Source organism: Lontra canadensis, unplaced genomic scaffold, assembly GCF_010015895.1.
Source record: "Lontra canadensis isolate GAN:19392208 unplaced genomic scaffold, GSC_riverotter_1.0 scaffold56, whole genome shotgun sequence".
In the NCBI taxonomy this organism is placed as follows: domain Eukaryota; kingdom Metazoa; phylum Chordata; class Mammalia; order Carnivora; family Mustelidae; genus Lontra; species Lontra canadensis.
In genome coordinates, this window is record NW_022631050.1 from 10455490 (window position 1) to 10473019 (window position 17530).

At 41.9% G+C, this 17530-nt stretch overlaps 1 protein-coding gene across 3 annotated transcripts in view; it reads left to right on the plus strand.

Moving 5' to 3' along the window:
• The window catches only part of TPRG1 (tumor protein p63 regulated 1), a 194699-nt gene that overhangs the window by 65432 nt on the left and 111737 nt on the right, over positions 1–17530 (plus strand). For all 3 annotated transcript variants that reach the window (XM_032875627.1, XM_032875628.1, XM_032875629.1), the window contains one exon: positions 12070–12300. In XM_032875627.1, the coding sequence (XP_032731518.1) occupies positions 12070–12300 (231 nt within the window). The remainder of the gene's footprint in view (positions 1–12069; positions 12301–17530) is intronic.

Sequence of the window (17530 nt, forward strand, 5' to 3'; positions counted from 1 at the left end):
CTCTAAGCTGAACCTTCTTTGCTTTTCTGTCATGGGTGCTCTATGGAATAAAGATATCTATGACTGATCCATTTGTTCAGCTAACACATAATGAATGTTGATTATGTGCTCTACTTGGTGCTAAGCATATCACAGTAAGAAAACTCTGTCCCCATCAACTATTTTATGTACTAATGAGGATAAAGTGAACGTTAAGGAGAGTTAAGAGATAGCTGTGATATAGTGTGTCAAGTATTGTCATAATGATAAACACAGTCTACAAGGAGAAACAATGGAAAAGCATGTAAGTTATGAGGCAAGATTGGTCAGGGAAGCCTCTAGCTGCTTTCTAAATTGAGATAAGAAAGGCAACGGGAGTTATCAGGTAAAGGAACTGAGAAGGAGCATGGTGAATTTATCAGTCTAAAGGTAGAGGAGTGTGGCCGAAGCACAGGTTGTGAATGCTGGGATATAGCAGGGAAGATGGGAGAAGAAGATGGAAAAGAAAACGGAGGGAAAACACTTGGTGAAACATGAGCCTCTATAGGTGAGTAGGAGTTCAGATCATGCCTGCAATACTCAGGAGCTCCTACTTTATTTGGAGTGCCATGAGGATTCATTGAAAGTTAATTGGCCAGTGACACAATCTGATTTGTATTTTAGAAAGAGTAGTCTTCCTGCTATATGCTGCATGAATTTGAGAGGGAAGTATTAGAGAGAGAGTAGTTAGTGGACTTTTAAAATGATCCACAAGAGGTGACCATCAGGCCATGGCAATAGCAGTGGAGCATAATAAAGAATTCAGTAGATGTTGAGGAATTAAGAGCTACAGGACTAGGGGCCTGATGGCTAAGTATTGGGGAAGAAGAGAGAATCAGATGGACTTCTGGCCTGGCCAACTGTATAGCTGTGACCTCATTCACTGAGATTGGACTGAAAAGGAGGAACAAGTTTACAGGGGAGATATGAAGATGATGAGTTCCTCTTTGGATAAAATGAGTTTGGGGTACCTGGGTGGCTCAGTGTGTTAAAGCCTCTGCCTTTGGCTCAGGTCATGATCCCAAGGTCCTGGGATTGGGCCCCGCATTGGGCTTTCTGCTCAGTGGGGAGCCTGCTTCTCCCTTTCTCTGTCTCTGCTTGCCTCTCTCTCTACTTGTGATCTCTGTCAAGTAACTAAATAAAAATAAATTTAAAAAAAAAACTTTAAAAATGAGTTTGTAGTACCTGTGGGTCAACAAAGGTGACGTATGTATTAAGCAGTTGTTTAGATGGATTTGAGCTTGGGAGAGAGATCTGACTGGAGATACAGATTTGGGAGTCATAGACGTACAGATTATGGCTAAGCAGTAAGAATGATGGAGCTTGCTTAGAAAGAACGTCCAGAGTGTGCTCTGACAAGCACCAGCGTGTGAGACATGGGTGTGTGCTGTGCGTTTGTGGTGGGGTCTCCCTGAAAGAAATACATGGCAGTGAACAAGCAAGTAGAAAGACCACTGGGAATGTGCAGTTCCAAGGGTCAGAAGGATACAAGAATTTCTAGAAGGATAATGTCATCAATCAACTGTGCTAAAGAAGATCAAGAAGGATAAGGAATGGAAAGTATCTATTGGATTGTCACAAAATCTGAGAAACAGATTTCTATGGGTTCAGATGTGAATGAGATAAAATTAAATAGAGAAAGCATGGGTGGACCATTTTTTTTTTTTTTAGAAGCTTGGTCATGAAAAACAAGACTCTTCACCTTCCTTATGCTTCCAAGGTCAAATGGAATAAATGTGCTCCTTTTCTCCTGGCAATCTGTTAGATATCTGAAGAGACTGCTTCAGTGTCCTCCATATTTTCTTTCATCTCAACTAAAATTCTCTGGTTCTTTTTACTGTTCCTCATGTTGGGGACCACAGTTGGTGGTCCCTCATCCTCTTCAGAATAAAGGGGAAGGTTATCTCATAGGCCATGGGTCAAGATGACCAGTCTGATCATGGAAACAGAAGAGGGAGAATGAGAAGCATCGGTTGACATCGTGAAGTGTCCCTTTATTATTCCATTTAACAAATATTTTACCATGTGTCAGATAGACACCAGGAGCCCATCAGAGAGGAAACAATCATTTGTGTGGGCTTTAGAGGAGTGTCTCCAGGACAGCTCCTCAGAGATGAGCTTTATGGAGTCAAGAGAGAGCGAACCTCAGACTCTTGGAGAAAGGAGTCATCACAAGGAGTAGGTTTCTCTTCTTTGTAGGCCAGCTAAGCCTTCCTAGGAGTTGGGGGCAATAAGAACAGGAAAGAGGAGCCTGAAACCCTGCTCTTCCTCTAATTTGCTTTGTGACCTGAACTAAGACACTCCTTTGAGCATCTGGTTTCTTATTTGTAAAATGAGGGTGTTGTCAGATATCTAAAATGTTTGGCAGTGCTCTTGGATTCCATCATTTGAAACCAACTGAATATTTACTTTGAGAAAAATAAATCCTGTCAATGTGCCATTACTATGGTATTTCTGGACCTATGTGGTAGTTACCTGGGTGTGTTTATTTTATGATCCTTCATTTATTATTTTTTGAATGCATGTCATACTTCGGTAAAAAATGTTTCTAATAAAAATGTCATTAAAATAATAAAGGATGCAGTTTTTTTTGGGGGGGGGGGTGGTTGGAGAGAATACTGTTGTCAGCATTTGGATAAATGTCTTTCCCCAAATTTCACAAAATATGTGAGAAGTTACAGTTGGCCCAGCAGGAAACCCAGGCTTGGGGGTGACTTCCTCAACAAAGCTCCTAGCCAGGAACATCTGGTTGTGGAATGTGTGCTACCACTGCTCCCTGGCACTGAGACTAATTTTGGGCAGGTAGTAATCCTGGTGACATAATCCACACACTCCCCTGGGATATCCCAATAACTGGGAAAGAGACTTGTTCTCATTTCTAAGCCTCATCACCATCTAGTTTCTGAATCAGTGGCTTCAAAATCAGGGAACCTATTTACTTTGGAGAGGGAAGAAAAGAGGCTGCAGTAGGCTGAATTGTTGCCCTTTGTTGATTCTTTTGAGTTCTCTGCTCCTTCCTTTTTCACTTGTATGTGGCAACCATATTTGAGGTCTTATAGTCCCCTTGAAGCACATCATCTGGACCTGGCATCTTTATTCTGGTCAAAGAATAAAGATTCTGATCTTCTGGAGGGGATTGGAAGGTTGGTGATTTAGCCTTAATTATTCTTCTTCCCAGGAGGAGAATTCCACCACTTTCTGTCCCCTCCCTGTCCTAAGCTCTTCACCATCAGGTCAATTGCAAATTTAGGACACCTCTCTACTGTGTGAGATAAGTCATTACATGTGATTCCTGGCTTACCAGTTGGCTTATACGTTGGCTTCCTTCTGCTTTTTTAAGCACATCCCCAGCCACCTCCTCCCCAACTCACAAATCCTTGTACAGGTTTATATTAATAGCTACCTCCAGAATTTATCTTTGTGGGGGAACTCCATTTATTTGGGGTGCTGAAGGGGAGAACCTGAGTGACTTGGCTATGTGGATGAAACAGATATGTCCTGGGATGTCTGCGTGGCTCAGTTGGTTAAGCCACTGTCTTCGGCTCAGGTCATGATCCCAGTGTCCTGGGATCAAGTCCCGCATCAGGCCCTCTGCTCAGCGGGAGCCTACTTCTCTCTCTGTCTCTGCCTGCTTGTGTGCTTGTGCTTTCTCTCTGTGACAAATAAATAAATAAAAATCTTAAAAAAAAAAAAAAAGAAACAGATATGTCCTTCAAATAATAAACACACAAGGAAGAAATTGTTACCCTGGAAAGAAAGAAGACACAGATGAATGGTGCAAAGTTGGACTGTATCCAATGTGACTCACCCCTCCAGGACTTCTCTCAGTCCTTGGTGATGCTGTTAATCTCACAAAGCATCTGGGGCGAGTTAAACCACTCCAGTGCCAGCCCTGATGCTGCATTTGGGTTGCCTGTGAGGGAGCTGTTCCAGCAGGGATAGAGGTGTGGTGACAGCAGAGAGGAGGTGTGAGGAGGACTTCAGACTCTCATCCTGCCAGAGAGTGGCAATTTTCAGCAAGTGTTACCAATCCTCAAGGGGTGTGGGCTGGAGGTGGGCAGCTGGCATTTCAATCACACACACCATATTACCTGTCATCTTTTGAACACAATGCTCTTCACACCTCACAGCTGTACAAGGACTGGCCTTGCCCATCTCGAACATGCTGTTGGCTCTACAGCGCCTTTCTCTACAACTTTAACTTTCCACACTCTCAGCCCTCCTCCGCTCACCCCTGTTAATCCTGCCTTCTCTTTCCACAGTGTTTGTGTGCATTCTCCTAGTGTGACTTGCTCACCAAAGTCTGTAATTATCTGCTAGATTGTGAGCTTCTCTGAGGAAAGACTGTGCAATGTGCTTCTATGTGTGTCTGTGTCTGTGCCTGTCCAGAAGATGTTTCCATTCATGTTGTGCACAGGGCTTCATTACTCAGCCCACCAACATTTACTGAGTACTCATGTATGAAGTATGAGGTCATGTGCCAGCAACAATAGATCTGACAGAAGCCTTGCCTTTCGAACTTAGACCTGACAGAGAAACAAGCAGGGCATCCATTTGAGAACTTGTACTTGGTACCTGCTCTCTGTCATGCCCAGGCCAAGTATGGGCTATAAAGATGAGTGCTTTGAGTTGCTCATGGCCCAGGAGTGAAGACAGGGATATTGTGGGGATGACACAACAGCAAGATAAGTGCTACAAGTCAGGAACCCAAGACCTACCATAAACCCACCTTGGAGACTGGTGGAAGTGTTTGTGGAATGTGTAAGAAAATTAATCTCAGGGAGTCACAAGGGATCTGTAAACTCACAAAATTTTCTAGCCAATATCTTTGTCTTTATCAATTCTTTCCCATATACATTTTTGAAGAACCCCCTTTAAAAATTAGTATCTGGTGTGAGGGGCTCAGCAAATCTCTGCATGTTTTCCTTCTTATATGCAAGAAGACTTATTGGGCCCCAGTGTGTCTCCAGCCCTGGCTTGAGTGAGGTGCCCAGGGGATGTCCCTAGTAGCTTTGGTCAATGTAGATAGCCATTTGCACTAGAGGGAAGTCAGAGGCCAAACATCCCAGAGTCTTCACAATGGGCACCCAAATTCATGACATGGCAATTCTCTTCCTCTGACCCTATAGACTGTGCATCACAGGGGAACTACCATGTTCGTGGGAGTCACAGAGTGAAGATGAGGTGGGGGAAAACCATACATGAGCAACCTCTCCAAACTTAGATCTAGTATATTGTGGGTACTGAAGAAAAGTCCAAATCTTGTAGCACTGTTGAGCTGGAAGGAAACCTGGGTATAATCACTCGAACAGTTTTCAAACTTTCACATAGTGTTCTCTCCAAATGAAAGCTTCAGAAAAGGTCCAAAACCGGAGAAGTGGAAAAGTTTTGATTGAAATGAGTTACTCATTTATGCAAACCATGAAGTCTGGCCTCTCATTTTTGTTGACAAGGAATCTATGTTACAGAAAGAAGAGGGACTTCCCTAGGGTTACCCAGTGAGTGAGTGGGGATGCCTTCTTCATGCCGGACCTGTGTTTCCCCCACCCCCTTGGCCCTGAATGAGCACAAGGTCCTGCCCGCCAGGGGGGCCCAGCTGGGATCAAAGAGACCCTGCATCCATTCAACTTTCCTCCAGGATACAGAGCAGCCTGCTGGCATGTTATCACTAATGTACAAAATGTGAAATTGTGAAGGCTTGTTTGCCAATTCTCTTATCTCAGCTGGCACAGAGAAGGGCTCGTTGGAGTTCTGCGGTGTGAGTATTGTTTCTCCACCTCACATCCCTTGGCTGTTCTCACAGAGACTCAGGAAAGGCTGCGCATATAAATTCACATAAATTACCTTTACAAAATGTCAGAATTAAAAGTGGATTTTTATTTTGGGGATGTGCCTCGAGCTTGTTAACCCCTTCTCGTGGGTACATGTGTCACCATCAGAAAAGCAGCTGACTTCTTCAAAAGCAAGGTAAGCCACAGGAACTTACGCCCACGCTCCCTCTCCAGCCCCGCGCTACCTCATTGGCAAGAGGTAGCAGTTCTTGTCAGAAAACCATGGACTTTCCTAAGCTCCTGGCTGGCCCACAGATAATCCTCTGGAAATAGTATTTTTAATCTGGTGGTGGCTATAACTTCATTCTTTATCACTTCTTCTTAATTGACTTGACTGGTCAAGTTCAGAGGAGACACAGAACCCACCTGGGCCTCAGTTTCCTCATTGACAAAATGTGGAGGCTAGCACAGATGAGTGTTTCCTAACTAGGCATTGTCTGCCCAAAGATCCAGAAAGGTGGTAAGGGGGATACTTAAATAGCTATTAAAATTTCAAAAGCTTTACGGAAATCACAAGGCACCTGCAATAGGGTTACATAGGGTTAAAAACAATCCCATGGAGACTTATGGAGTTACATGGGAGAAGCCAGGAAAGTAAAGAAAGTAAGGGAGAAACAGCTGTGCGGACTTGCCAGGGAGGCAGAGAAGGTGAGGAGCCAAGGCTTCCTAAAAGAAGATGGAAAAATGGGAAAGATAGTGCTGGAGAGTGGCATGGATGGGCCTTGAAAAGAGGTCCACCATGAAACAGCCTGAGTTTTACTGCTATTTATTTTACTGGTATCTCTGTGATACTTTTTGTCATGTCTGTCCTATTTTTTATTAAACTCTTGTGAGAAGGAAAAAGTCCCCAAACTCCCCCTTTCTTTGCCTCTGGTTGGAGTTGTGGCCACTCAGTGTGGCCAGCTACTTCTTTCAAGCTGACCAGAACTTTTCAGCATAGTTCTTTATACACTTTTCTAGAAAACAAATATTTATTGGGGTCAACTCTTCAGGATGTCTCTTTGATTTTAATAAAGCAAAAAATAATTATCTTAAGATTGCACAATTTGTCCACAAGACAGAAAGACAGAAATCTTTCAGTACATAGTGGAGGAGAATCTTCCAGAATAAGGAGTTTGGAGGCACTGGAAGGGGTGGGGAATGTTTCTAGATCTGATGGTTTATTAGAATGGAATGGAATATTCCCAGAATGGAATATTAAGGAGCCAGTTTCAGTAGTAGGATGGAGCTTTGATTCAGGGTCACATTATCATTTTCATGAGACTAAAACTCTTTTGTCTTTATGGGCCTCTCCACCATAACATTGTCAATATTAAAACTTACATTTCTATGTCATCAAATAGTGTGGTTAAATCAAAACATTTCTTTTGACCATAAAAACTGTCTTTTCTGATTTTAAAATAAATTGACATGTTTCCTGAGCCCCTAAAAGGTTTGTGGACCATAGGCACTGTACCTGTCATACTTAACAGATAAGTCAACCTGATGCGAGGTAGAGGAGAAAGCTTTAGCTCCTGGGGTTGGGTGCTGGGCACCTGCTGGGGATGCAGGAGAAGTTGCTTCCTGGGAGTTTTATCTCCCAGCCCAGAGCAAAGCAGAGCTGACTGACTGAGACATTCCGCAAAAGTGTTTCCAATTGATCAACATGTAAATTTGGTAACTGTTTCTCAGCTTCTCTTCTAAGTGCTCTAACTTGAAGCAGTGAACAAGAACCCGAAGTCCTGTTTTGATTTTATTTAGCTCCTTGGGTGAGGCCCTCACCTGAGTGTTCCAAAGTTTGCAAAATGAAGGAGTTGCACTAGACATTGATTTTCCAGCCACAATTTATGCCCCATGTGCTTCTGAAATACTATCAGAAAAGATCGTAGAGAGATAGATGAAAGCATGTATATAGTGAGGCAGGTATACTTAGATGAGGACCCAGAAATAAGTTATTTACTGCAATACTGTATTAAATTTAGCTCTGAATTTGCTGGCAGCTGAAAAATATAGAAGACTTATCATCTGATTGAAGGAAGAATCGCGCTGCTTTAGATATTTACTTGGCATTACATTGAAGGTCATGCAGAAGATATGACCACTAGTTGACCTTCGAGCTAGCTAGCCCCAGGGCAGTTGGAAAATTCTCCCCCATCCCCTGCCCTTGAAATGTACATTCCACCCACTATTCCCACAGTGGGAGCCACAGCTGAGGAGAGACAGGACACAGCTGAGAGAGAGAGAGAGGAAAAGAGAGTGGAGGTGTTGCTGAGACTGTATTGACCTTATATATGATGGAATCCAAGTATGCCATATCTATAAACTTTTAAGATTATGAAAATCTTAAAAAAAGAAAAAAAAAAGCAGGATACCTGGGTGGCTCAGTTGGTTAAGTGTCTGCCTTCAGCTCAGGTCATGATCTCAGGGTCCTGGAATTGAATCCCACATCGGGTTCTCTGCTCAGTGGGAATCCTGCTTCTAACCCTTTCCCTCTGCCTGCTGCTCTCCCTGCTTGTGCTCTCTCTTTGATAAATAAATAAATAAGCAAGCAAATAAATAAATCTGTCTTTAAAAACTAAATAAACTTTTACGGTTCTAGCGAGCATATGCAGAGAGGTGCCTGTTTTGAAGCACCAAAGACAACTCACATTAAGTTCTCTTGCCTGTTAAACCGGCCACTTACTGCTCTTTGTCTGATCTCTCCTTGCCCTCTGTGTCGGGGGCCAGTTTCATATTATATCAGAAAGTCTCCAGAGTTCGCAAATCAACATATTTACTAAACGTTGTATGTTTTATTACAAAAGCAGCACTAACACAATTTAATTTTTTTTAAAGCAAAAAAATAACTTTCAATCCAACTACCTCAATAAATCTAAGTATTTTCCTTATGGTCTTTATCAATGTAAAAAATTATTCCAATCATCCTATCTAGAGGAAATCTTTTTTTGCTTTTGATTTTTTTTTTCACCTGGAAAGATACGTCCTTCACTTCCTTGCTCTGACATCGGTTATGCACGTTGTTTTAAATGTCTGCAGGCTATCCATTGGACAGACTTTGCAACTCCTTGGCTGTTCGGTGTTTACTTGATTTCTAGTTTTTCATTACCTCCCACAATAAGCAATTAATGTGACTCCCTTTTGCTTCTTTAGAATTTTCTGGAATGAGATCAGGTCAAAAAGCATGGACTTCTTTTCTAAGCCTTGACCTTACTTCCCTTAGAAATTGTGCGACTTGAGTACTAAATGCTAATACTTAAGATTCCATGGAGTGTTAGAGAATAATGATCTTTTTAAATTATAAGTGGCCCCGAATGGGTCTGTCGCAAGGCATGCTTTATCCATGTGAAGCAGCAAAAACATTTGAATTTGTCTGGATTTGTTTTCAGTATTAATACGCTTTTAATATTTCAATGTCCACTATTCGGGCAGAGGTAGAAGAGCTTATCTGTTGAGTTGGGGAGATATATTGTCTGGGCGGAGGGTGATGAGGAGTGGAGCTGGCCCCTTCGATGTGGGCGCTCCTCTCATATTGAGGAGGTTGTAGAGGAAGTTACATTTGCTGTCCTCGCAAAGATGTCCTCGTGACCAGAGCCGAGCTGGAATCATCCTGGATTAAGGTGGCCAGACTCCATTGTCCATGACTCATGGCTGTTAAGAATTGAACTGGAGCTGAGTTTCCCCCTCTTTCCTGGATCTCAAACAGCTTGGTCTCAAAGTGCTCTGAATTCTCTTCCCAGAGTGTTTCCAGAGAAGACAGCCTGAGGGAGAGGAAGTGGTGCAAATTAAGTCCTCCCCCTGTTTTCCAGGCACAGGAGCCTTCTGCAGATGTCTGTTGTGAGGCATGCGTTCACAGAGTGTGGCAAATACAGAAGCAGGCTTTCCTTCCCCCAAAGGCACAAACCTTCCTTAACAGGTTACAGGGAACTCCAGAAACACTCTTCCTGCTAACAGCCCGCTGGGTTGTTGAGGCGGCAGACCTGCCAGGGAGGCTGAAGTACTTCACTGATTGTTCTGTCTCTGTCTCTGCTCTGTCTTTCTCTCCCTCTCTCTCTCTCTCTCTCTCTCTCTCACACACACACACACACACACACAAAGTGCACGCACACGCGATTTCTCCTGCTTCTATGGGTGTGCCTTGTATTTCCTACAGGCCAATCTCTGCCTTTTGTGCATTTAACTTAAAAAAATTACTGAAGACTCAGCAAAGCCATCCTGCTGTAACACAGCGTGCCTCAGGATGGGCGCGCTGGACTGGTCTGGAAGCCCAGTTGGGAGACCAGGGTGGGCATCCGGATGCCCCCACAGCTATCTGAGTGTGCCCTGGGTGGGTCCCTAAATGCTGTGATTCCCAGAGAGATACAGGTAAAACCATCTTGTAGGGTTGCTGGGAGGATCCAACGGGGGAACCGTCATGTGACCTGCAGAGTCCCCTGACCAGCTGTGTTTTCTCTTGCATTCAAACATCGCAGGGTGACTGGGTACGTCCACCTCTGTCTTAGAGAATCCCTGTTTACTCCTCTCATTCTGACATAATTGTTAATAGTGCACTTTTCATGCTCCAAAGTGTCCAGCTTTAGGCAATAGGTTATATGCTCATACTATTTTTACTTCTCTTGAATACTCTAATTCCAATGTTAAGAATGTACACTTGCTGGGGGTGGGGCTGTTTCTCATGGTCTAGTGTTTCACAGGAATTGAGGAGATGGGATTTATTTGATTAGGAACACTGAAGCAGCTTTGAGAATAAGATGGCGTTCCCAGTCACAGTGAAGCAGGGCACAAAACCCACCTTCTGTGTAGCCTGGACAGTGTACTTACTGCAGGCCAGACTATCTGGTCTCAGCTTGGAAATGGTGACCTGATGTGGGGGCGCTTTTTACTAGAGTGGTGTGTGCTTTCTATTTATTTTGTTCAATAGTGCTGTGTATTTATAAAATAGATTAAGTTTATTGTGTTTTTACTTGAGTCATATATAATCATTGCAAGCATCCAGAGACTTATAAAAACAAAAAATGAAAATCACCTATCATCCAGAAATAACCATAAATATTCTATTTTATTTCTTTTTAGATATTTTCTAACCCTGCCACATAATACATGTATATACATATTGAACTTCCAGTTTCCTTTCTTCTTTCTTTTTTGTCTTTTCGAATTATTTTTAACCCATTTGAATCTAATAATTCATAATTATTCATAATATTTTTTCATTAACAATATATTTTGGATAGATTTCCATGATAAAAATATGCACTTACATTTTTAATGACTACATTATATTTCACTTTATGATATAAAGTATTTAACCAATTCCCTACTGACTGGTTCTTCGTTTTACTATATTCTTTTGGTATTAGAAACAGTATTGCAGGGGCACCTGGGTGGCTCAGTGGTTAAAGCCTCTGACTTCAGCTCAGGTCATGATCCCAGGGTCCTGGGATCGAACCTCACATTGGGCTCTCTGCTCAGCGGGGAGCCTGCCTCCTCCTCTCTCTGCCTGCCTCTCTGCCTACTTGTGATCTGTCTGTCAAATAAATAAAAATATTTAAAAAAAAAGAAACAGTATTGCATGAGTGTCTAACGTGACTGTTACACACAGTGTTTTGCTATTAGACATAAAGTTGTGTATTTTTCTGCTATTAGACACATGTGATGAATTTACCTTCTATATTGATGTCTTTGGGCATTTGTCTACATTATTTCCCTAGGATAAAATTTTGGAATTGTTGTTTTTTGAGTTAAAATATGCTCAGTTCTAAGTGCTTTTGTGCCCTATTACTACCCAAGCAGCATAGGAAAAGGTGCATTATCATTCCTTTTAAGTGTTAAATAAGTTGTCAGGCTGATGGGTTTTTAAGCAAAAATTCTATGAAATCTTAAAGATCGATTGCTTAGTAATTATTATACTCCCATCTCCATACTCCGCTTCCTGTCCTCTGGGATTCAAGGCGGGGTGGGGGTGCAGGGGAAGGATCTACTTACAGCCACCTTTTGTCTGTCTAGAGGGTCTCTGCTTCCCACCCCTCCTATACACCCCCACCAAATGGCCTAACAGGGTGGTGGTGTCTGTGTTATTGAACTGATTCATTAGTGCCTTTGTTTAGTGAATATGTGGGTGCTTTTGTCAGTTTCAGGAACATCATTTGCACACTGCCAACTTTTTGCCAGAGCAAAGGACAGAGGTGACTTCTTTCCCTTCCTTTTTTTCTACTGAGAAGATTGTTTTTTTCCCTTGTTTTAGGTAGAAGAAATGTCAACGATTAGGAGTTTTGAGGGATTCCACCCTGTGTCTCTGAAGCAAGAGGGAGATGACCAACCCTCTGAGACTGACCAGCTGTCCATGGAGGAGAGGGACCCAGGCAAGGACCCGGAGCCAAGGCAGATTTCAAGGCAGCCAAGTGTGACTGAATCAACACTCTACCCCAATCCTTATCACCGACCTTTTTTCTCACGGAAGTACTTTGCTACACGGGTAAAATTTTTGAGGCTACAGTTTGACGTTCTAAAATACTACACAAGACTACTCTTTAAAATATTCTAATATCATTATACATGCAAGTTTTACCAAGTATTTTCACATTTGTTACCTAACAGTCATAATAACCATGAAGTAGCTATCCTTGTCGCATTTTATAGGTGAAGGACCTGAACTTCAGAGAAGTTATGTCTATTTTTGAAAACCATGTAGTGTTGAGGAGAAGCTGGTTATCCGGTTTCCATGGATCTTTGGCTCCTCAGTCCTGTGTTCATGTTAACCTTGATCTCCACAGATTAATGACCTGTGGAGAGAAAATCCAAGCAGCTGGAATATAAATCTGTGTGCACAGAGTGGGTATTTGCTGCATGTTTGAAAAAGACGGGGTGATGGGGTAGAAAGCCTTGCTGAGAATAGGTTGAACCTCAGGGTCTACACTGGGATACTGGGATTATAGTGTGGGAGTAGCACTTCGAAATCCCAAACCCTTGCCTGCTGTCTGGACCTGAGCTCTTTCTCCTGAGCATTGGAGCTGAGAGAGCAGATGGAAGAATGAGTAATGGATATGGAGTTTGTACGTCTAGATATAAAAAAGAATGGGGCGCCTGGGTGGTTCATTCTGTTGAGCATCTGACTCTTGATTTTGGCTCAGGTCATGATCTGGGGGCTTTGGGATCGGGCCTCATGTCAGGCTCTGCCCTGGGCATCAAGTCTACAGGAGAGTCTCTCTCCTTTTCCTTCTGCCCCTCCCTGCTCACTCTTTCTCTTAAAAAAAGAAAAGAAAAGAAATTTTGAACCTCTAGCATTTAGATAAAGTGGAGAGTGCTTCCTGGGTTTGAGTACTTTCTCTCTCTCAAACTCTCCTTCCTACTTATCAGTATTCTTTCCCAATCCTTCAGGGTTCTTGTTAACACAGTAATTGCTGGCTCACAGGCCACAGTCAGTCAGTCGATAAATGGGATTGCACAGTGTGGCAATGGAGACCATCTCATTTTTGAAGCAATACATGGGACACATTTTGAAAAAAAAATTTTTTCGACTCAATCTTATGAATAAATTGTGGCTAAGATGTGACAATATATAAAGCTTTAACAAATCCTGATTTGGTAGTTTTTAGAACATCTTTGGTTAAGATAAAAGTTTAACTAAGTTGACTCAGTGTGTGTGGTGTGTGTGTGTGTGTGTTAACATATGCGGAGCATATGGTTTGTTTTCCAAAGCCTGTGAACTTTATTGAATAAGCAAAATTAAGTTGTAAGGTACATCTGGGAAGGAAATCAAAGCACCCCCTTAAAGTCGTCTCCTCTTTGGTAATGATGATGTATCAGTCACAGCTTGATGAGATAACAACCATGAGTGGTACGAAGTAAGAGAGGCATCGTGCTCAGAAGCGGGTGCAGTTATGAGGGCTGGCTGGTGGGGGCGGCTCTGCAAAGCTGTCGTCTTTGCCTCTGCTGATGGGCCTGAAGTTGCCCCATGCTGTCAAGTGAAGCAGCTGAGAGCACGAGCTGAGAACACAAGCCACTGGCCTGCACTGGTCTGCCGGGAAATGACCGAGGTGTCACTTCTGCCTTGCAGGCCTGACACTAATGTCTCTCGTGGCCAACTCTAACTGGGAAACAGATAGGAAAGGAAATTCTAGAAAATGCTGTTCTAGCTTAGCTAAATCGACAGTGTAAAGCCACCATGGAATTTTCTTTGTTTGAGTGGTGCTTCTATTTGTGTGGCTCTATGTAACTTATTCAGTGAAGTCCCCTGGAGTGACACTGTAAGGTAGGCCAGGGAGGGCTTATCATTTTTGTTTCATTGTGGACATATTACAGCTTCAGGGGAGTGAAGTGACCTGGCCAAGTCACATGATATTGGTGGAATGCTTATAGCTAGAATCCGTATCTCCTGTCTGTAAGTCCAGTGCTCTTCCCACCATCGGGTACAATTGCACTTACGGCCCTTTCCTAAGGGAGCCAGTGACTGACTCCAGTCCATGTGAAGAATATCTTCTCCCTTGCGAATACTGAAACAAGCCCTAAATTCTCACGAGGCTGGGAGGGAAAGCTTCTAATCTTGTTAATGAATTTAAAGTAGACTTGAGGACTCTTTAGGGGCTGAGAGGGCTACATGCTCAAGGCACTCAGCGTTTGCTCTCCTTCAGACCAAGAGACAGTGTGTGTGTGTGTGTGTGTATGTGTGTGTATTTATATATATATAATATTCTGTGAGCATGTGAGTGTAATGAATGTGCTTTATATGTATTTTTATATTTTTTATCTATATCTTTATCTATCTATAAATTTCCTCATTTGTAATGAGTGGATAAAATACCAGTTTTATACAGAGGTTTAAATAGGCTGATTTTCTAAATATTCTTAGTACAATGCATGGCACGTCTATTAACGTTTCATAAGCAGCATCTCATTGCTATAATGAATGATTTCTTCCTTTCCTGTTGATTTGACATTCCCATTTCTGTATTTGGTCATAGGGAATGACATTAAGATGCTTGTGACCTCACCATGACTTCCAGAGGGAGACACAAATGTAGATGTATAGCATCTATAGTAGTAAAGAGGTTTGAGTGAAGGAAACTAATTCACTTCTCAGGGAATAATTCGATAAGAACCTGGCTCTGAATGATTCAGATCTATGAAAGATTCATCGTAAAGTATCACTTCTTAGAGCTGAAACAAGATCGACAGATGATCTGGTCCCCTGGTTCTCCATCTTCATCATGCAGACAAATGACCTGGAAATCTTGTGATAATGCTCGTCTGACTCAGTAGGCCTAGAGGAAAGCCTTATACATATCTACTGGCAATAAGATGCAATCTGTCCACAGACCACACCTGGAACACCAATGAGCTAGTCAACATTAACACTTAGAGAGGGATGCTTGTCCAGTGTCATAACCATTAGTGAGCACCAACTTCCCCAAGAGGCTAGTAACAAGTGCTAAAGCTAGGGTTAGAACTCAAGTTTTCCAATTCCCAATTCATAGTTCTGTGATCCCATGAAGCAATTAAAAGGAAATAAGTTTTCCAGGAATACATCCATTTCATCTAGGTTGCTTAGCTTATTGGCATATAACTGTTGATAATAACTTCTGATGATTGTTTCTACTTCGTTGGTGTTAGTTGTGATCTCTCCATTTTCGTTCATAATTTTATTAATTTGGGCTTTCTCTCTTTTCTTTTGGATTAGTGTGGCCAATGGTTTATCGATCTTATTGATTCTTTCAAAAAACCAACTTCTAGTTTCATTGATACGTTCTACTGTATCTCTGGTTTCTACCTCATTGATCTCTGCTCTAATCTTGATTATTTCCCTTCTTATGTGTGGAGTTGGTTTGTTTTGTTGTTGATTCTCCAGTTATTTAAGGTGTAGAGACAGCTGGTGTATTCTGGATTTTTCAATTTTTTTGAGGGAGGCTTGGATGGCTATGTATTTCCCCCTTAGGACCGCCTTTGCTGTATCCCATAGGTTTTGGACCGAAGTGTCTTCATTCTCATTGGTTTCCATGAATTGTTTAAGTTCTTCTTTGATCTCCTGGTTGATCCAAGCATTCTTAAGCAAGGTGGTCTTTAGCTCAACACACACAAAACAGACAATCATTTAAAAAAATGGGCAGAAGATATGAACAGACACTTCTCCAATGAAGACATACAAATGGCTATCAGACAAATGAAAAAATGTTCATCATCACTAGCCATCAGGGAGATTCAAATTAAAACCACATTGAGATACCACCTTACACTAGTTAGAATGGTCAAAATTAGCAAGACAGGAAACAACATGTGTTGGAGAGGATGTGGAGAAAGGGGAAACCTCTCACACTGTTGGTGGGAATGCAAGTTGGTGCAGCCACTTTGGAAAACAGTGTGGAGATTCCTCAAGAAATTAAAAATAGAGCTTCCCTATGACCCTGCAATTGCACTACTGGGTATTTACCCCAAAGATACAGATGTAGTGAAAGGAAGGGCCATCTGTACCCCAGTGTTTATAGCAGCAATGGCCATGGTTGCCAAACTGTGGAAAGAACCAAGATGCCCTTCAACGGACAAATGGATAAGGAAGATGTGGTCCATATATACTATGGAGTATTATGCCTCCATAGTATATATTGGGGTATTCATCCCCAACTTTTGTAGCAACATGGATGGGACTGGAAGAGATTATGCTGAGTGAAATAAATCAAGCAGAGAGATTCAATTATCATATGGTTTCACTTATTTGTGGAGCATAACAAATAGCATGGAGGACAAGGGGAGATGGAGAGGAGAAGGGAGTTGAGGGAAATTGGAAGGGGAGGTGAACCATGAGAGACTATGGACTCTGAAAAACAATCTAAGGGATTTGAAGGGGTGGGGGGTGGGAGGTTGGGGGAACCAGGTGGTGGGTATTAGAGAGGCCACAAATTGCATGGAGCACTGTGTGTGGTGCAAAAACAATGAATACTGTTATGCTGAAAAGAAATTTAAAAAAATTTAAAAAATTACAGATCCAAGTTAAAAAAAAATAAGTTTATTACAGTACAAGAATTTAAAGCATATAGGTTGTAAATTCAGAACAGTAAGTAAATGAGTTGAGGAATTACTTGATCAAGTATTTTATTAAATGTTTTAAGACCATTTCACAGAAGGTGGTTTATTGAAAATGTCAATAAGCAAAGTAAAAGTCACTGTAATCTTCCTGCCCAACTTTAACCAAAGTATATTGAGTGTGTGCTTATACATTTTGGTGTATATTCTCTCGTATTTTCCTCCTCACATGTACAATTGGTTGCATAAAAATATTTCCTATGTCAATAGCTAAACTTCCATAAAATCATTTTTCACCATTCAATAACACTCCACTATAGAGATATGATTTAATTTATTTAACTTTTGATGGACATGTTGTTTCCTATGTATATATATACATATATATATACACATATATGTATAATATATATATGTATATATTATATATATATATATTAAGATTTTATTTTATTTATTTGTTTGACAGAGAGAAAGAGTGACAACACAAGCTGGGAGACAGAGGGAGAGGGAGAAGAAGGCTCTTTGCTGAGCAGGGAGCCCAATGCTGGGCTCCATCCCAGGACCCTGGGATCATGACCTGAGCTGAAGGCAGATGCTTAACCACTGAGCCACCCAGATGTCCCTTCCTACTTAAATTTTTTAACCCAGAAAGGAAAGTTAGTCTTTGGCTTGCTGTGGCAGAATGGCAT